Raw genomic sequence first — 22036 nt, forward strand, 5'->3', positions numbered from 1 at the left:
TGCTGGGCAACATGGACTTTCAACTCCCTCCAAAGATTTTGATGGGGTTGAGATCTGGAGACTGGCTAGGCCACTCCAGGACCTTGAAATGCTTCTTACGAAGCCACTCCTTCGTTGCCCGGGCGGTGTGTTTGGGATCATTGTCATGCTGAAAGACCCGGCCACGTTTCATCTTCAATGCCCTTGCTGATGGGAGGTTTTCACTCAAAATCTCACGATACATGGCCCCATTCATTCTTTCCTTTACACGGATCAGTCGTCCTGGTCCCTTTGCAGAAAAACAGACCCAAAGCATGATGTTTCCACCCCCATGCTTCACACAGTAGGTATGGTGTCCTTTGGATGCAACACTGCATTCTTTGTCCTCCAAACACGACGAGTTGAGTTTTTACCCAAAAATTATATTTTGGTTTCATCTGAACATATGACATTCTCCCAATCTTCTTCTGGATCATCGAAATGCTCTCTAGCAAACTTCAGACGGGCCTGGACATGTACTGGATTAAGCAGGGGGACACATCTAGCACTGCAGGATTTAAGTCCCTGGCGGCGTAGTGTGTTACTGATGGTAGGCTTTGTTATTTTGGTCCCAGCTCTCTGCAGGTCATTCACTAGGTCCCCCCGTGTGGTTCTGGGATTCTTATGATCATTTTGACCGCACGGGGTGAGATCTTGCGTGGAGCCCCAGATCGAGGGAGATTATCAGTGGTCTTGTATGTGTTCCATTTCCTAATAATTGCTCCCACAGTTGATTTCTTCAAACCAAGCTGCTTACCTATTGGAGATTCAGTCTTCCCAGCCTGGTGCAGGTCTACACTTTTGTTTCTGGTGTCCTTTGACAGCTCTTTGGTCTTGGCCACAGTGGAGTTTGGAGTGTGACTGTTTGAGGTTGTGGACAGGTGTCTTTTATACTGATAACAAGTTCAAACAGGTGCCATTAATACAGGTAACGAGTGGAGGACAGAGGAGCCTCTTAAAGAAGTTACAGGTCTGTGAGAGCCAGAAATCTTGCTTGTTTGTAGGTGACCAAATACTTATTTTCCACCATAATTTGCAAATAAATTCATTAAAACCCTACAATGTGATTTTCAGGATTTTTTTTTCTCATTTTGTCTGTCATAGTTGAAGTGTACCTATGATGAAAATTACAGGTCTCTCATCTTTTTAAGTGGGAGAACTTGCACAATTGGTGGCTGACTAAATACTTTTTTGCCCCACTGTATTCTCAGAAATACAAATTGGACCTTTCAAATAGGTAAAATGGCAATCGTAATAATACATTGACTACGAGCTACGTGCCAGCCTTATTTATTAATTTTTACATAAATATCCCACCAATAGTAATATGCCACCACCCATTATTCCAGTAAAAACAAAAAAAATGGAAGATGGAGCACTGCCATAGAATTGTTGAACTACCCAGACATCTGGCATCTTCTTCCTCAGCTTTTCAGACGTTTCAAGATGGAGAACTCAAATAATGGTTTTGATCTGATTGTTTGTGAAGGGTGGTGCTAAGAGGTGCTGAAGTAATGCTTAAATAACAGGAGTTACATTATAAATGGAAATGACAGCCACAGCCCTGCAGGGAGGGCAAGTACAAATTTGCAAAATTCGATTTGATTAAAAAGATGTGACCTGACTCGAACTTGTCCCAGCAACCGCTCAGTAAAAGTTGATACAAGGATGCCCCATATGACATAAGGCCAACACTCTCCTAATGAATTCATTCTTTGTGGAGAAATACTTTTGCTAATAAAACCATCAAACATGCTGTAGGGTTTTGCATACTATACATATTCGGTAAGATGTGTCAGTCCTAAACATTTTCTCTTCTCAGCTAGGGAAACATGGAACGTTTCATCAGATAACCTTCTTAGCTAGCTGGTCTCACCCTGCTAATCCAGCTTCTCCTAGATCATGTTTAACCTCCTGGGAATTGCCTGTAAAGACTGGCTGAATAAAGTGTAGTTAGATTGACAGTAGCAGATAGAGGAACGGGTTCTTAAATGAAAGGATATAGCACAACAATTAAGTGCTTGGCTTACTCTGTAGTCCTTTTCATGATTGCCTCTGTCAATAAATAACTTTGTACATGTGACTGTCTACAAACTTAACATATCTAGATGATATATTTATGGCAAATCAAGCCAACGCATTTTGTAAAGCCTTTTTTCATCAGCAGTTGACACAAAGAGAGGCGACAGGTAGCCTAGTGGTTAGAGCATTGGGCCAGTAACCAAAAGGTTGCTGTAGGGAAAAACATCCGAGAAGGCAGGAACCTAGGAAAAAACCTAAAGGAACCAGGCTCCGAGGGGTGGCCAGTCCTCTTCTGGCTGTACCGGGTAGATTTAAGAGTACAAATGCTTAAAATGACCTAATTTCATTAATACAATGGAAAGGCATTATCCCTGCAAAATTGAGAGCATAAGTTAATTCAAATTGGAAGGGCCACCTCAGATTTTCACTGAGCACTTTGTAGGGTCATTTTTGATTGATTATATGACATCCCAATTAAAACAATTTCTCTGAAATCAACGTGGGCCAGAACCCTCGTAATGTTTTCCGAGCTAAGCGAAATCAACACTCTCTCCTTAAGGGAGGAAACAATTTTTTGCATTTAAGTTAACTGACAGTACTGCTTACACCTAGAGATTATACATATCACCTGAAGCGAGCTTAGCCGTGATACCACTGGGTTTGTGAAGCCAAACCTCCTCCACCCATAGGCATGCACTAAACACTCCCTTAACACAGCAGCAGGGTGAGCGCTCCTCCAGGACTCTCATGAAGAAAACAAATAGGAAAAAACAGGGCCGTGTTTGAACCAGTTGACTCCCTGGTGCGGTGCCAGGGCCTCCATCCAGCTCATGGTAATAAATTGCAGCCTGACAACATTGCTCTAAACAGCTTAACGTCGACCTTTTCCAAGGCGCTGTTTGTCACTCTCTGGTCTGGGCCTCGGGACATTTACAGTTTACTACCATGGGAACACTGACTAAGCCGACTTGAGCCATTTCCTGTTTAAAGTCTGTTTGAGATTTAATATTTTGGGTAGGTTGTTAAATGTAGTTTGGGGGAAGGGTGTTACACTGGGGCGGCAGGGTAGCCTAGTGGTTAGAGCGTTGGACTAGTAACCGGAAGGTTGCAAGTTCAAACCCCCGAGCTGACAAGGTACAAATCTGTCGTTCTGCCCCTGAACAGGCAGTTAACCCACTGTTCCTAGGCAGTCATTGAAAATAAGAATTTGTTCTTAACTGACTTGCCTGGTTAAATAAAAGGTAAAAAAATAATTATATATATTCCTGTGTTATATTATCCTTCAGGTGTGTCACCTGGTGTTTACTTACTACACCATGATCCACACAGTCTGCTCACAGGACCAGGCAGGATTCAGTGTGCCACTTCTGTTGTGTTGTTACGTCTTGCAGTACTGGGACCCTTTTGGGTTCAGATCAGTCATCCCATTTCCTCTACTTGTTTGTGTTCAGATCGGTGCGCCACCTTTCTACAAAGATTATTTTGTGATCTGAATAGTGCTGCGGTAATCTTATCAAAGATGACCTTTGAGTTTTCTTGACCTTGTGATTCGACCAGGAAAAACTTAGGGCTCTAACCAACACTGCTATATTTCCAGTTTGGGTAAAAGTTGAGGGAAGCCTTAGTGAATATTCCCAGTGAATTGTTGGATGAGGCAGTTATTCTCCTGTTGTGAAACAAATGTGGTATTGCCCATAGTTGAAGTACAGTAGTCTCATCTAGGTCTCAGATATATATATATATATCTATCTCTCTGAGACCTAGATGAGACTACTAATCACAAGGTCAAGAAAACTCAAAGGTCATCTTTGATAAGATTACCGCAGCACTATTCAGATCACAAAATAATCTTTGTAGAAAGGTGGCGCACCGATCTGAACACAAACAAGTAGAGGAAATGGGGTGACTGATCTGAACCCAAAAGGGTCCCAGTACTGGAAGACGTAACAACACAACAGAAGTGGCACACTGAATCCTGCCTGGTCATGTGAGCAGGCTGTGTGGATCATGGTGTAGTAAGTAAACACCAGGTGACACACCTGAAGGATAATATAACACAGGAAGACTGTTAGTTTTACTGCTGTCCTGTTGACTGCTCTAAAACCACCATGCTGTAAACCTGCACATGATCTCTGTGTTAGCAGTATAGGTCAGCGCCTGGCTGCCCGCAGAGCAAATGGACATGGCCTAGAAAGGTGCACCAAACAAGATTATATGACCATGTAGTACTAACCACTAGCAACCGTATATAAAGTCCTTTTTATATAGACCTGTGGCTTAAGTGAACAATGACTTGCTGATGACTCCATCTTTGTTTATATCACTTCCCAGCATCATAAAATGACCAATACATGTTTATACCCCATCGCTAGTTTTGGATTGTTGTCTTTCATAAGATGCGTTTTCTAAACTTTCATGGGAAATGTGAAATACATCTCCCATATGAGTTTGAAGCATAGGTGAAAGACTGCATGGATGGGGTGATTTTACTGAATGAGAACTCCTGCTGTGGAAAAAAAGCCCTCAAACAAATGCAGGAGGTGGGACCTAAAAGGGCCCACTCCCTCCCTCACAGTCACAGTCAGCTGAACAGCCACACGGATGGCCAGACACTTACACACATACCCAATTCCAAAGCAAAGGTGTAAAAAAAGGAAACATACAGCTCCAGAAAATATGTACCATTATACATTTCAGATGAATTTAACAAAAAAATGAATTTGCAATTGGACAACTGTTATTCCTGAGAGGAGTCTATGTCTCTTCTCCAGACCAGAGCATAAAACTTCCCTTTCTTAAACACCCTTTAGACCTGTTCTCACACACAGGACCCAGTAGACTCTTTCCCTCTCCCAGAGCCCCTTGTGGACCAACAAGACAGTGATCTGTCAGTCAGAGGGAAACCCAACACCACCGTTTCCATGGAGAAGCCTCCATTCACTGTCAAAGACCTAAAGCAATTGGCTGAGAGCAAATGGCAAACATGTATCAACTAGCACACCTGTTATGCAAAACTGGGCTACACTCATCAGGCACTTCATTACTGGTTTACAGTTTTATTTTAACGGAGGATTCATACAAACAAAAAGAAAATATTCCTTTGAGACTTATTTCAGTTAGGGCAAAAGTCCCATTTTATACATTGATGAGTCACCAGGCAACATGTATATGTTTCCCATAACATTCGGAGAGCATTGGAAGACGGAACCGCTGCACCAGAAAAACTTAAGACAGCGGGGCATGTAACCGCAAAGGCTATGAGGAACGCTTATAAATGTTATGGCATCAGAAAAAAATAGATAACTAGAAAGGATTTCTGTATAATTCTTTTAATTAAGTGCAACATTCCAAGCGGGCATCTTCTTACTCTCAAAACTTATAGGAAATGGCAGTGGATGGTATTCCCTGCCAGTCAGTTGGTTGTTGGGACACTGGTTAGGGGGTTGTTTTGGAGGGTGGGTGGGAAGGGAGTGTGTGTGTGTGTAGATCAGGTGTGAGAGTCCCTGCATGGCTATCCTGCCGAGAGTACAGTGTTTCTGGCCACAGAGGAGTATGGGTAGAGAAGGAGGTGGAGCAGGGTGATGGGGGTGGGCGTCTTAGAGCCCAGCGTCGTTGTAGGTGGGCGTGGGGACCTTCAGGATGCTCTGTGCATTATCCTCCAGAAGGGGGCGCCAATTGACCTCCCCAGTCAGCAGGAGGTCCTCCCCGTCCAGAGCATCAATAAACTGCATCTGTGTGGAACAAGTACAGATAAAGACAAAGAAAGCACCATTAAGACTGGCACAAGGACATCATTACAGAGGCAAATGGATGCTTCATACACTGCTCAAAAAAATAAAGGGAACACTTGAACAACACAATGTAACTCCAAGTCAATCACACTTCTGTGAAATCAAACTGTCCACTTAGGAAGCAACACTTATTGACAATAAATTTCACATGCTCTTGTGCAAATGGAATAGACAACAGGTGGAAATTATAGGCAATTAGCAAGACACCCCCAATAAAGGAGTGGTTCTGCAGGTGGTAACCACAGACCACTTCACAGTTCCTATGCTTCCTGGCTGATGTTTTGGTCACTTTTGAATGCTGGCGGTGCTTTCACTCTAGTGGTAGCATGAGACGGAGTCTACAACCCACACAAGTGGCTCAGGTAGTGCAGCTCATCCAGGATAGCACATCAATGTGAGCTGTGGCAAGAAGGTTTGCTGTGTCTGTCAGTGTAGTGTCCAGAGCATGGAGGCGCTACCAGGAGACAGGCCAGTACATCAGGAGACGTGGAGGAGGCCGTAGGAGCACTGCCAGAGCCCTGCAAAATGACCTCCAGCATGCCACAAATGTGCATGTGTCTGCTCAAATGGTCAGAAACAGACTCCATGAGGGTGGTATGAGGGCCCGACGTCCACAGGTGGGGGTTGTGCTTAGAGCCCAACACTGTGCAGGACGTTTGGCATTTGCCAGAGAACACCAACATTGGCAAATTCGCCACTGGCGCCCTGTGCTCTTCACAGATGAAAGCAGTTTCACACTGAGCACATGTGACAGACGTGACAGAGTCTGGAGACACCGTGGAGAACGTTCTGCTGCCTGCAACATCCTCCAGCATGACCGGTTTGGCGGTGGGTCAGTCATGGTGTGGGGTGGCATTTCTTTGGGGGGGCCGCACAGCCCTCCATGTGCTCGCCAGAGGTAGCCTGACTGCCATTAGGTACCGAGATGAGATCCTCAGACCCCTTGTGAGACCATATGCTGGTGCGGTTGGCCCTGGGTTCCTCCTAATGCAAGACAATGCTAGACCTCATGTGGCTGGAGTGTGTCAGCAGTTCCTGCAAGAGGAAGGCATTGATGCTATGGACTGGCCCGCCCGTTCCCCAGACCTGAATCCAATTGAACACATCTGGGACATCATGTCTCGCTCCATCCACCAACACCACGTTGCACCACAGACTGTCCAGGAGTTGGCGAATGCTTTAGTCCAGGTCTGGGAGGAGATCCCTCAGGAGACCATCCGCCACCTCATCAGGAGCATGCCCAGGCCTTGTAGGGAGGTCATACAGGCACGTGGAGGCCACACACACTACGGAGCCTCATTTTGACTTGTTTTAAGGACATTACATCAAAGTTGGATCAGCCTGTAGTGTGGTTTTCCACTTTAATTTTGTGTGACTCCAAATCCAGACCTCCATGGGTTGATAAATTTGATTTCCATGGATCATTTTTGTGTGATTTTGTTGTCGGCACATTCAACTATGTAAAGAAAAAAGTATTTAATAAGAATATTTCAATCATTCAGATCTAGGATGTGTTATTTTAGTGTTCCCTTTATTTTTTTGAGCAGTGTATTTGTATTATGTACTGAATAGTTTGTGGAATATTGACATGGTGAACCAAACCAAAGCAACCTACAAGTATTTTTCTCAACATTTGTGTGTTGGACAAAAACTTAACAAGTGCTGTAAATTGTGACCCGTTTCAAGAAGCTAGGCGTATGTCACACGTCACTACTTCACAGGAGAGGCATTTTATTATTTAAATATTATATATTTTTTTGCATAAATGTCTTCTGGAACATGTGAACTTTCATGTGCCTTAATAACAAACTAGTAGGCCATCTGTAAATACAATTGTTACATTAAGCCTAGTTGGTTTAGCCACGAAAAATGGCAAGAATCTTCCCACTAGCCATGATTGGCTGAGATAATGGATGGGCTGGACATGCCAAGAGAGATGAGTTCAGATTGGTGTACCACGCGTCAGTCTATAACATGAGCTGCTCAGTATTATTGATAATCCTTTCTACCACAGCTTTAGAAAGATATGAAGAACTGCAAAAGTGTTGCTACTGCTCTCAATGTTGCTGCCCCGAATTTGACGTGTTATCGACAAAGTCAAGATCAGAGGGAAAAAGGTTGTTATGATTACTTTCTGTAGGACAATCGTGCCATGCTGACTCTCTCGGACACTGCAAATGTATCAGATGAGGAAATCCCTGATATTGTAACTGAACCAGACATTGTAGTCTTCTGATGACAGTGATGGGGAAGAAACGGCGTGTTGTCACGGAAGAAGTTTTCAACCGAGGGAGTTGAAAAGAGTCAGAAGGCTGTTGTATAAAACACCTGTCTCCGGATTACATCTTCAAACTAACGGCAACTATGGCATCCATGACAGAGTGAGAAGCGTTCATCCATGTATACGGGTAAGAGTTTAACAAGCTACATTCTCAGATATTTGTTTTGTTTTCAATGCCAGTTAAAGCATACTGTTAGCTAGCTAGCTAATGTGTATGATCTGTGTAGTAATATTATTTGTATCTCAGAAATACATTTGCATTGCTAGCTAACATTGAACCTAGTTAGTTAGATTTAGCTACATACAGATTCATACATGGTACTCATGTTATGAGTTGGTATTATGGCTAATTGTTTAGCTAGCTAGCCACATGTCTAAAAAAAAATGACTCCACTATGCAAGTAACCATTTCATTGAACCGTTAACACCGTCTGTATCCTGCGCATGTGACAAATAAACTTTGATTTTATTTGATAGTATGTGTTTACCAGAGACAGTAATGTGAACAACATGACCTGCACCAAAGTCAAATTAGGATAACTATAGGCAAACGAGACAGTCCAAATACAACAATTCTCAGGTAGAATGCCCTGCTTTTATTTCGTCACACTCACAACCGTAAGCTATTTTCTGTAATTAGCGTGCCATTAACGAGCTCTGACTGGGGAAAGTACATTTGTAGTGTCATCCAACTCGGAATCACTGGCCTCTTTCTAGAGCTCCGACCTGAAGATCATTGACGTCATGATTTTACCTCATTTCCCCCATCCACACCGCTATGATATACCTTTTCAATTACCAGAAATATTTTTTTTTCAGCTTGTAATCAAACTAAGTAAAAGACGCAAAACCAAAACTTAAATGGGAAGTATAGAAATCGCACACAGAACTTATCTACCCCTTCTTGCCTTTAATGAGAATGACAGATCGACAGTTCATTCGGAAAGTATTGAGACCCCTTCCTTTTTCCACATTTTGTTACGTTACAGACGTATTTTAAAACAAATTCAATTACTTTTAGCGCAAAAACCAAGCTGAGGTTGAAGGAATGGTCTGTAAAGCTCAGATACAAGATTGCGTCGAGGCACAGATCTGGGGAGGGTATGTTCTGCAGCATTGAAGGTCCCCAAGAGCACAGCGGCCTCCATCATTGTTAAACGGAAGAAGTTTGGAAAGACCAATAATCTTTCTAGGGCTGGCCGCCCGACCAAACTGAGCAATCGGGGGAGAAGGGCCTTGGTCAGGGAGGTGATGGTCACTCTGACAGAGCTCCAGAGTTCCTCTGTGGAGATGGGAGACCCTTCCAAAAGGACAACCATTTCTGCAGCACTCCACCAAATCAGGCCTTTATGGTTAAGTGGCCACCAGACAAAAGCCACTCCTCAGTAAAAGGCACATGACAGCCTGCCAAAAGGCACCTAAAGGACTCTCAGACCATGAGAAACAAGATTCTCTGGTCTGATGAAATCAAGATTAAACTATTTTGCCTGAATGCCAAGCGTCATGTCTGGAGGAAACCTGGCACCATCCCTATGATGAAGCATGATGGTGGCAGCATCATGCAGTGGGGATGTTTTTCAGCGACAGGGACTGGGAAACTAGTCAGGATCGAGGGAAAGATGAACAGAGCAAAGTAGAGAGATCCTTGATGAAAACCTGCTCCAGTTCGCTTAGGACCTCGGAAGGTGAACCTTCACCCCAGTCTAACAGAACAACGACCCTAAGTACACAGCCAAGACCACGCAGGAGTGGCTTCGGGACAAGCCCCAATTCCTTGAGTGGCCCAGCCAGAGCCCAGACTTAAACCTGATCAAACATCTCTGGAGAGACCTTAAAAATAAAAGTTATGTTTTTGCTTTGTCATTATAGGGTAGTGTGTGTAAACTGAGGGAAAATAAACAATTTAATCTATTTTAGAATAAGGCTGTAACATAACAAAACCTGGAAAAAGTCAAGGGGTCTGAATACTTTCCGAATGCACTGTATAACTCAAATTTCAAATGTGAATTTGGTAGGGTCACCCAAAAAGTTACATATTGAATCTTTAATTAAGTGGCTTGAGCTCATGGAAGGAGCATTTGATGAAAGTAATTAGTGTGTGTAACAATGCAGTGGCAATGCCAGTGTAGCGAGCCACCACTGTACGTGACTTGGGGAAGGGGCCTAGGGCCTGCGATTACCTCTCCTGTAGTGTGTCATCAGGCATGGCCAGGTTTTATGTGCTGCACCTGTGATTTAACAGCTCTGGCCCACTTGATTAACATACCTGTTTTCTTTGCACTGCCTTTTCTCCGTCTCTCATTTCCTCTACCTTTCAAGAGCTCGACTACACTCTTGAAATCCCTACGAGCTCAGAAAAACAGTCTCTTTTGTTTTTTCCCCTCTTGAAAAGTCCCCCCTCGTCTCATAAATTCCTGGCAGTGCCTGTAATGTAGGCTAGCTAACTGCAACCTGTGGCATGGCCCTAGGGCAGGGCCCCGCATCACTGCACACAGAGACGAGGACACCTTTAATGCAAGCAGGCAGGAGTGGGTCAGGCCCTGGACAACGTACACACCAATAACTCAGGACTACAGGACCAAGGGGGGTGCCAGTGGAGTGGCCGTCACCGCAGTCACATGTTCCCAACGCCACTTTCATATGTTTTTGTACTAACATAAGTTTCACTGTCGCCATGCCGGCTTGGGTCGAGGAAACCGGTCAAACGCTAATCCTTTAAACTCGTAGAAATAGGCCTATATGGATATGGCCAAATTTAAATGTTTCTAAACAGAATAACTATAAAAAGCATTATGTATGACCATGGTAGCAATTGAAAGAAAACATTTAGGAGATTGTTAGACCAAAAGCTCACCTGATAAGACTTGAATCCAAACAGACTTGATTTTGTGCATTTTACCAGTGGTGGAAAAAGTACCCAAGTAAAATAAAGATACCTTAAAAGAAAATGACAAGTAAAAGTCACCCAGTAAAATACTACTTGAATAAAAGTATTGGGTTTTAAATATACTTATGCGTCAAAAGTAAACGCTAGAAATAATGACAAATCCCTTATCTCAAGCAACACCAAAGGCAGTAGTGATGACTGCGTTCTTTTGATAAGTGCGTGAATTGGACATTTCCTTGTCCTGCTAAAGCATTCGAAATGTGCCAGGGAAAATGTACATTTTCTTTAGGAACATAGTGGGGTAAAAGTGGTCAAAAATACAAATAGTACTGTAGACACCCCAAAACACAATTTAAGTAGTACTTCAAAGTATTATTTTACATTTACTGTAGTTTCCACAGCATTTGTCAACAACGAAATCTGAAAATACACTGGACATTTTGGAGTAGGTGCAAGATTGGAAAAAAGGTTTGAATGAGAGGTCTAACATGATGTCTCCAAGTTGCCACTAGGGAAGAAATAAAAATAAAAAAATATTTAAAAACTTGGTCGACAGACTTCTGTTCTCGCGACCAATCGATTGATTGAAAATGTATAAATGTTTTTTATTTTTTCATATAGAGACATGCTATATGTTTTAACCAAATCAGCTACAGTCCAGGGTTTTTCTTTATTGTAGAATAATATTGAATACATCAAAACTATGAAATAACTAGAAATGTGAGATTCTTCAAAGTAGCCACCCTTCGCCTTGCACACTTTTGGCTTTCTCTCAACCAGCTTCACCTGGAATGCTTTCCCAACAGTTGTTGTTGTTGGCTGATTTTCCTTCACTTTGCGGTCCAACTCATCCCAAACCATATCAATTGTGTTGAGGTCTGGTGATTTTGGAGGCCAGGTCGTCTGATGCAGCACTCCATCACTCTCCTCCTTGGTCAAATAGCCCTTACACAGCATGGAGGTTTTTTGGGTCATTGTCCTGTTGAGAAACAAATTATAGTGGGACTAAGCGCAAACCAGATGGGATGGCATGTCGCTGCAGAATGCGGTGGTAGCCATGCTGGTTAAGTGTGCCTTGAATTCTAAATAAAATCAGACAGTGCCACCAGCAAAACACCCCCGCACCACGTCCTCCATGCTTCACGTTGGGAACCACACACGCGGAGAACATCCGTTCACCTACTCTGCGTCAAAGAAACGGCGGTTGGAACCAAAAATCTCAAATTTGGACTCAAACCAAAGGACAGATTTCCACCGGACAAATGTCCACTGCTTACGTTTCTTGGCGCAATAAATTATTTTCTTCATATCGGTGTCCTTTCAGTGGTTTCTTTGCAGCAATTCGTCCATGAAGGCCTGATTCACACGCTCTCCTCTTAACAGTTGATGTTGAGATGTGTCTGTTACTTGAACTCCGTGAAGCATTTATTTGGGCTGAAATTTCTGAGGCTGGTAACTGAACTTATCCTCTGCAGCAGATGTAACTCTGGGTCTTCCTTTCCTGTGGCAGTCATCATGAGAGCCAGTTTCATCATAGCGCTTGATAGTTTTTGCAACTGCATTTGACATTTTTCCAGATAGACTGTCGTTTCTATTTTCTTATTTGAGCTGTTCTTGCCATAATAGACTTGGCCTGTACTCTGGAGCGAGAGCGATTTAGAGGTGGAGGGTCCGTCATGGTCTGGGGCAGTGTGTCACAGCATCATCGGACTGAGCTTGTTGTCAGTGCAGGCAATCTCAACACTGTGCATTACAGGGAAAACATCCTCCTCCCTCATGTGGTACCCTTCCTGTAGGCTCATCCTGACATGACCCTCCAGCATGACAATGTCACCAGCCATTTCGCTCATTCTGTGCGTGATTTCCTGAAAGAACGGAATGTCCATGTTCTGCCATGGCCAGCGAAGGGCCCAGATCTCAATCCAATTGCGGGCAGGGCACGTGGGAGACCGGTGTTCAATTGCCCGATGGGGAGGAAGTAGTAGGCTGTCCTTGTAAATTAGAATTTGTTTTTAACGGACTTGCCTAGTTAAATAAAAGATTACACTAAGAGCATAACATTTCTGCACCCTATTTTTTTATTTTTTTATTCTAGTCTAACCAATACCCAAAACAGAGATTAAGTGAAAATAGAAATCTCATTGATTTATCAAGACCAGCCCCCATGCTTGTCTCAGAGCAGTGCGAAACTGTGCTAAAAGAGAGTTGTAGGCTTTTGCTTCAAATCCTATTGCTTCTAACGTCAATATGCTCTTTAATTAAATAAGACCTACACCACTTGTAACAGCACATTACTCAACACTAGTGAGACTCATGTTGCCTACGGTAGGCCTACAGTATATCGAAAAATATGATGTGACTCTCCACCAATAATTAGAGGATTGGAGGATATTTCTGTAATTCAGTGATTTTTATTCCCATAGTAATTCGTTATGGATCCATAACTAAATCAACATTTGCATTTTGAAAGAGTATTTTTATAATGAAAGCATAAAGATGCCATTATTAGTTACATTGTTTTAGTTTGAACCTGCAGACTGACACTAAGAACAGAACAGTGGGAACATTTCCCTAGTCAGCGCCATTATTAGTGCAATGCCCCTTAAATATTTGAGATGATTTTGCTTTGAAATGTAAAATGAGCGAGAAAAAGGCCATTCTTGAACATGGGGTGAGACATTGTTACTAATTTGTTTTTAGAGGGAAAAAAAAAAACATGTCACCATGGGTCTCCCAGTCGAGGCAGGCATGGGTATTGAACCAGCAACTTTAGCAACACAGCTTGCACTGCTATACAGTGTCTTAGACCTTTGCGCCACCCAGGCAACGTACAACGTGACCGGTCAGGAGTGGCCTACAGTATGAGCAAAATAATAATAATCCTAACAAAATAAAACCCTGAGTGTAACAGTTTCAGTAAGTATTGCTGAAGTTGTGCACAATTATCAGTTTCTATTTAGGTTTATGCCATCCACTCATTGTTAGTAGGACCCAAAAGCATAAATCGGTGCTCTAACTCCCCCTTGCGCTGGTCTGGAGCAATGAAGTGGTGATACAGGGTATCGTACTAAACCACAAATGACCTCTAAATCCCATGGTGTAAACTCACAACTTTTAAAGGAGGAACCACTGTACACTAAGCCTACTAATGATAATGACATTACTTATAATAATAGTTAAATAAATGACACTGAATAAAAACAAATGCAACAATTTCAAAGATTTCATTGAGTTACAGTTAAGGAAGATCAGTCAATTTAAATAAATAAATTTGGCCCTAATCTATGGATTTCACATGACTGGGAATAACAGTCGGTCACAGACACCTTTAAACATTTTTTTTTTTAAGTCAGTGTCGGGTGTGACCACCATTTTCCTCATGCAGCTCGATACATCTCCTTCTCATAGAGTTGATCAGGCGGTTGATTGTGGCCTGTGGAATATTGTCTCACTAATGGCTGTGCAAAGTTTCTGGGTACTGGCGGGAACTGGAACATGCTGTCGTACACGACGATTCAGAGCATCCCAAACATAATCAACGCAGGTCATGAAAGAACTTGGACATTTTCAGCTTCCAGGAATTGTGTACAGGATCCTTGGGCCGTGCATTATCATGCTGAAACAGGAGGTGGTGGTGGATGAAAGGCACAACAATGAGCCTCAGGATCTCAACACGGTATCTGTGCATTCAATTTGCCATTGATTAAATTGCAATTGTGTTCGTTGCCTGCCCATACCATAACCCCACCACCATGGGGCACACCAAACTGCTCGCCCACACGACGCCATGGCTGTTTGAGTCTGCCATCTGCCGGTACAGTTGAAACCAGGATTCATCCATGAAGAGCACACTTCTCCAGCATGCCAGTGGCCATCCAAGGTGAGAATTTTCCCACTGAAGTTGGTTACGACGCCAAGCTGCAGTCGGGTCAAGACCCTGGTGAGGACGACGAGCATGCAGATGAGGTTCCCTGAGATGGTTTCTGACAGTTTCAGCAGTAATTCTCTGGTTGTGTAGACCCACAGTTATCAGCTGTCCAGGTGGCTCATCTCAGACCATCCCTCAGGTGAAGAAGCTGGGTGTGGAGGTCCTGGGCTGGCGTGGTTACACATGATCTGCAGTTGAGGCCAGTTGGACGTACTTCCAAATTCTCTAAAATGAAGTTGGAGGTGACTTGTGGTAGAGAGATTAACATAAAATTATCTAACAACAGCTCTGGTGGACATTCCTGCAGTCAGCATTCCAATTGCATGCTCCCTCAAAACTAGAGACATCTGTGGAATGATGTTGTGTGACAAAACTGCTTATTTTAGAGTGGCCTTTTATTGTCCCCAACACAAGGTGCACCTGTGTAATGATCACACCGTTTCATCAGCTTCTTCTATGCCACAGCTGTCAGGTGGATGGATTGTCTTGGCAAAGGAAAAATGCTCACTAACAGGGATGTAATATACTTATATTTCAGTTGATGAAACATGGGACCAACACTAAGGACCAAGACAACATGTTGCTTTTATATTTCTGTATAGTAACTAGGGTTGGGAAGATATCAGTGTCGCAATATTTTTCCATGGCAACTGTCACTCACAGATTACATTTAGAAAGTTTTTATTTTAATAAAACATTGGTGATGTAAGCCTACAGTACTGTGTGCCTCTGCTGTCAAAATCAATGCCATAACCAATCTCGTTCCCCATAAACCTGCTTTTGGTCAGTCTTAAATATCCTTAGTTGTGCATATTGGCACATGTTAAGGACACACCTATACTTACATCCCTCCCACCTCAGCACAAGCGAGCTGATGTTAGACAGGTAAATTGCCGAACCTGGCATAAGGTGTGGAACATGCCGGTGTCAGTTTTAACATGACGAAATGTTAATCTTTTTTTGTGAATAATTGTCTTCAAATTCCACTCTGGAGAGCCTAGTTTTCATTATTTTTTAGTTATTTAAACATTCAGCTTAAATATCTAAAATTAATATAAACTAGGCTCCCCAGAGTGCCCTTTTCAAATATTTCCTCAGGAATCCCAGCCATTCCATGTTTTTGAACTATTCCAGAACTAGCACACCTGATTGAACTTGTCAACTAATCATCAAACCCTTGAATAGGTGAATTAGGTGAGCTAGTTCAGGGCTACAACATTGTGAAACATCTGGTGGTCCCCACGTCTTTCCAAACCCCAAACCCAAACATTGGTTCTCTTTATTTGGGGAACCACTGAGGACTAGGGTCCAAGTATCCCATCTGTGGTGATATAGAGGGTCGTCTTCCTTTCTCACCTGTTTACGGACGTACTCCACCATGAGCTCCAGCTGCCTGGGGTCCTCGCACTGGCGGTTGAACATGTTCCTCCACAGGGCGGCCGCCAGCACCCCATCGTCCGAAAGGATTCCCTTCAAATGCAATTAACAGAGGAGGTGAATCATGGTTGTCACCTTCCATCACTGCGTTGTCAAATAGCACTGAGGACTGGACCAGACCGAACACAGTGGCTCCTGCAGGACCGTTCCGCTAGAACAGCACCACGAAATACTAGCTGCGGACCTGTTCCCAAGCAGGCTTGGTCTCTGGGGCCCTTCCATTCCCAGTCATCATTTCCAGTGTGTGTTGTGTTTTATACTATCTGCCACAGCTGAGGCAAAGATAACCCTAATGGTCAAAGTGGGGTCTTACCTCATCATATCCAAAAATAGCAGCATAGAAAGTCTCTGTCATAGCCCTCATGCTTTCCTTCCGGTGAATGGCATCAATCTAGACGGGCGAAAGAGAGAAGGGAAGGAGGATGGAGGGATGTGGGTTAGCCAGCTGGAAAGCAAGGACCTAAGTTGTTATTAACACTATTTTGGGTAAACAGTCCCAATACTACTTTTTTGCTTGAGTTCCTCAAATTTGGTCACATTTTCCACATCAAGCGCATGCACGCACGCACACACACACACACACACACACTTTCCCCTCCTGAAATATAAATAACTTTTTCCTTGAGCTGTTGGAGCCAGTTTATAGTTCTGGACTAGGTTGAGAGTAGGGGATCTTTATGGCCACTCACTGAGTGTGTCCAGCAGGTGGAGTAAACTATCCTTACATAAATACACAGGTACAGCACACATGCTTACATACAGTACTGTATTATGTACACTAAGGACAATAATAACACTCAGGGAGTTGAGATAATGAATGCATTGTAATAGACTAGGGGAGTAAAACACAGAACTCAATAGGCTATGACAAGATTGAAATCAGAGGTCGCATCAAGGATTCTTCCATACAAACTCAGCAGCTTGAAAAACGGTAACCTGGAAGCGGTTTGAGAACTCAATAGACGAGGACCTAGTTTTACCGGTTCAACAAGCCCAACTTCACATTTCAGGTGTGATGAGACACGCATTGAAAATAGGTCAATTTGAAGCAGGCGTGATAAGACCGGAGTAGAACTCCCACTTAGAACAATTACAACAAGGCCTAAAAGACATTTCAGGGGAGTCCCTTAACCTCTGCGCAATTCTCCACAGTAACATACATGCTGCAATCTCTGGTGTTTTTAGATTCATTTAATAAAAGTAATCTCATTTATTAAAAATCAGTTTAAGGGCTTCCACATTTTCTTCCCCTCATGCTTTAAACTGTGGAATACTGCTGGGCAGCCGCCTTGGGCCACTTCTTTACTAAACTCAGCAAAAGTTGTCACTGTCAACTGCATTTATTATCAGCAAACTTGTTCATAAATATTTGTATGAACATTAGATACAACAACTGATACATAAACTGAACAAGTTCCACAGACATGTGATTAATAGAAATGGAATAATGTGTCCCTGAACAAAGGGGGGGAGGGGGTCAAAACAAAAAGTAACAGTCAGTATCTGGTGTGGCCACCAGCTGCATTAAGTACTGCAGTGCATCTCCTTCTCGTGGACTGCACCAGATTTGCCAGCTCTTGCTGTGAGATGTTACCCCACTCCTCCACCAAGGCACCTGCAAGTTCCCGGACATTTCTGGGGGAATGGCCCTAGCCCTCACCCTCCAATCCAAGACGTGCTCAATGGGATTGAGACCCGGGCTCGTTGCTGGCCATAGCAGAACATTGACATTCCTGTCTTTCAGGAAATCAGCCACACTGTTTGTTTTGTGCGTGGTGGCATTGTCATGCTAGAGGGTCATGTCAGGATGAGCCTGCAGGAAGGGTAACACATGAGGGAGAAGGTCTTCCCTGTAACGCACAGCATTGAGATTGCCTGCAATGAGAAGCTCAGTCCGATGATGCTGTGACATAGCCACAGACCATGACAGACCCTCCACCTCCAAATGGATCCGGCTCCAGAGTACAGGCCTCGGTGCAACGCTCATTCCTTCGACGATAAACTCGAATCAGACCACCCCCCTAGTGAGACAAAACAGCGGCTTGTCAGTGAAGAGCACTTTTTGCCAGTCCTGTCTGGTCCAGCAACAGTGGGTTTGTGCCCATAGGCGACATTGTTGCCGGTGATGTCTGGTGAGGACCTGCCTTACAACAGGCCTACAAGCCCGCAGTCCAGACTCTCGCGGACAGTCTGATCACTGATAGAGGGATTGTGTGTTCCTGGTATAACTCAGGCTGTTGTTGCCATCCTGTACCTGTCCCGCAGGTGTGATGTTCAGATGTACCAATCCTGTGCAGGTGTTGGTAGACGTGGTCTGCCACTGCGAAGACGATCAGCTGTCCGTCCTGTCTCCCTGTAGCGCTGTCTTAGGCGTCTCACAGTACGGACATTGTAATTTATTGCCCTGGCCACATCTGCAGTCCTCATGCCTCCTTGCAGCATGCCTACATTTGGGAGAAGGTATACGATTCACACAAATGAGCAGGGACCCTGGGCATCTTCTTTTGGAGTCAGTAGAAAGGCCTCTTTAGTGTCCTAAGTTTTCATAACTGTGACCTTAATTGCCTTCCGTCTGTAAGCTGTTAGTGTCTTAACGACTGTTCCACAGGTGCATGTTCATTAATTGTTTATGGTTCATTGAGCATGGGAAACAGTGTTTAAACCCTTTACAATGAAGATCTGTTATCGTTGAAAGACAGGGTCCTGAAAAAGGGACGTTTCTTTTTTTGCTGAGTTTATATACCAATGACCTTCCTTATGCCTCATCTGAAACTTAAGCTACTATATTTGCAGATTTTTTTATTTAACTAGTCAGTTAAGAACAAATTCTTATTTACAATGACAGCCTACCAAAAGGCACACACCAGTTCAAAAGTTTGGGGTCACTTAGAAATGTCCATGTTTTTGAAAGAAAATAACATTTTTTTATCCATTAAAATAACATCAAATTGATCAGAAATACAGTGTAGACTTTGTTAATGTTGTAAATGACTATTGTAGCTGGAAACGGCAGATTTTTTATGAAATAGCTACATAGCCGTACAGAGGCCCATTATCAGCAACCATCACTCATGTTTCAATGGCACGTTGTGTTAGCTAATCCAAGTTTATAATTTTAAAAGGCTAATTGATCAGTAGAAAACCCTTTTGCAATTATGTTAGCACAGCTGAAAACTGTTGTGCCGATTAAAGAAGCAATAAAACTGGCCTTCTTTAGACTACTTAAGTATCTGGAGCGTCAGCATTTGTGGGTTCGATTACCGGCTCAAAATGGGCAGAAACAAAGAACTTTCTGAAACCTGTCAGTCTATTCTTCTTCTGAGAAATGAAGGCTATTCCATGAGAGAAACTGCCAAGAAACTGAAGATCTCGTACAGCGCTGTGTACTACTCCCTTCACAGAACAGTGCAAACTGGCACTAGCCAGAATAGAAAGAGTGGGAGGCCCCGGCGCACAACTGAGCAGAAGGACAATACATTACAATGTCTAGTTTGAGAACCAGACACCTCACAAGTCCTCAACTGGCAGCTTCATTAAATAGTACCCGCAAAACACCAGTCTCAATGTCAACAGTGAAGAGACGACTCCAGGATGCTGGCCTTCTAGGCAGAGTTGCAAAGAAAAAGCCATCTCTTAGATTGGCCAATAAAATTAAAAGATTAAGATGGGCAAAAGGACACTGGACAGAGGAACTCTGCCTAGGCCAGCATCCTGGAGTCGCCTCTTCACTGTTGACGTTGAGACTGGATGTTTGCGGGTACTATTTAATGAAACAGCCTGTGTATGTCAGCCTTGTACTGGTCTGTAGCTCCATTGTCCAGGTAAAGACAGAATATGCACTCGCAGAGCCATCTGCTCAGTGCCACGTTAATGCAGTGGGGAACAAGGGATCCCTTCATTTTAGTAACCCTCTCCTCTGAAGTTACATGGGCTTGCCCCGGTGGTGCCCTCAGGCCAGTTGGGTGGAGGAGCAGGAAAATGAGGCCAGGTTGAAGCAGTGCCAAGTGGGGCTTGAGCTGCCAGGGCACAGGAGTGGTTAAAATTTGGGAGAAGGTATACGACTGAGCTTACAGCGAGGGCCCCGCTACTGTAGTCATTATCAATCTTTACAGCTTGGGTTCTCATTCCCCCGCCACTGTCGAGAATGAGGTCACGCCAACGGATGCCCAAATTCTCCATGGAAAACCGGCTTTAACGAGGCATGTTTGGGTGACCGGAGCATGGAGAGCAGCGACCTTTGACTTCAGGTGTTCCTGGCGTGGTATGGAACTACAATGTACAATATTGTACTCCTATACACAGGACACACAAAGATGCTTCATGTTTCGGGATGGCTCTATCAGCTGATTCCAACTATTTAATAGGGGCATTTACAGTATGTCGTGGTGATTATTCAGGGCCCTGTAAAAGCTAGCCCACTCACAGAGGATTACTCTAAATAGCTGGCAGCAGCTCGCCCGCCCCAGTTGGGCTAAATAATACTGATAATGGCCAAATACATTTTCCCTAGACACCTGAAAATGTGAGGATATTCTTATAAAATCCAATGCTGAAACCTTTCCTTCTTGATTTACAGTCTGCTTGGAAGGAAATCATGAAAATGGGCGAAGATAGCGGCGGCCTCAGACGTTAGTGTGAGCGCAGTAAAAGATATACGAGGGCATGGCCTTTGAAAATGGAGACATTGACATTTGTTTTACAAGGAAGGCATTCTTTTGTCAGACATCTTTCTCTATTACAAGTTAACCATAAATACATTTTGAAGACTTCAACATGAAAGTTATAGAAAAGTATTACTTAAAGCTCCAAGGGGGAATCTTGACTTGATAACCAGGCAAATCATTCCTTAAAATGAATAGACGGTGGGGGACAGGACATTTGACTTTCCTACTGTGCATATAGCTGGTGAAACTGTTGGCCAACATCCAACTCTGTACATGTTGACATGACTGACAGCCAAAGCTGGTCTGGTTCAAGAGAACTGGTTCAGGGGTGATGCAATAACACTATGAAAGTAGGCTATACAGAAGTAATCTATCCCATAAAACAATGTATTGCATTTAAACAAGTTCACAGATAGATAAATGTAAATCAGGTATGAAATAAGAATTCTGTGTTTTTCTGGGTCTTGAGACACAAAGGGTTCAGAGATGAGGAATGACAGTCACGTTTAAAGTTTGTGGTGGGGGGCAGAGTAAGGCACCGACTGTTTTCACAGTTTATCATGACAGCGGAAACTTTAAAAAGCCCTTCAAACACTATTCAAGCCCCTGCTTTGGTAATGTTAATAGCGACACTACCGGGGGCTGCAACATCAGGACCCAATAGCATTTGACTTGGACATATACAGGTAACTGCAAAAATAAAGGAAACAAAGTGCTTAAATATGGCATTAGGCCACCACATTACATTTTAGTAATTTAGCAGACAATCTTACCCAGAGCAATTTACAGTGCATTCATCTTAAAATAGTAAGTACATTTTTCCTCAAATTATTTTATTTAAGCCTTATTTTACCAGGTAAGTTGACTGAGAACACATTTGAAGGCCAGATTGGGAATTTAGCCAGGACACCGGGATTAACACCCCTACTTACTACGATAAGTGCCATGAGATCTTTAGTGCCACAGAGAGTCAGGATACCCGTTTACCGTCCCATCCGAAAGACAGCA

The 22036-nt window shown here is 43.4% G+C and overlaps 1 protein-coding gene across 1 annotated transcript in view; it reads right to left on the reverse strand.

The window, feature by feature from the left end:
* Positions 1 to 5206: 5206 nt before the first annotated feature.
* Positions 5207 to 22036, reverse strand: part of uqcc1 (ubiquinol-cytochrome c reductase complex assembly factor 1) — a 36308-nt gene continuing 19478 nt past the window's right edge. Inside the window, exons 7-9 of the mRNA XM_020482805.1 lie at positions 16678 to 16755; positions 16284 to 16397; positions 5207 to 5771 (exon numbers count right to left, since the gene is read on the reverse strand). Of these exons, the coding sequence (XP_020338394.1) occupies positions 5637 to 5771; positions 16284 to 16397; positions 16678 to 16755 (327 nt within the window). The 3' untranslated portion in view covers positions 5207 to 5636. The remainder of the gene's footprint in view (positions 5772 to 16283; positions 16398 to 16677; positions 16756 to 22036) is intronic.

Source organism: Oncorhynchus kisutch, linkage group LG5, assembly GCF_002021735.2.
Source record: "Oncorhynchus kisutch isolate 150728-3 linkage group LG5, Okis_V2, whole genome shotgun sequence".
In the NCBI taxonomy this organism is placed as follows: Eukaryota; Metazoa; Chordata; class Actinopteri; order Salmoniformes; family Salmonidae; genus Oncorhynchus; species Oncorhynchus kisutch.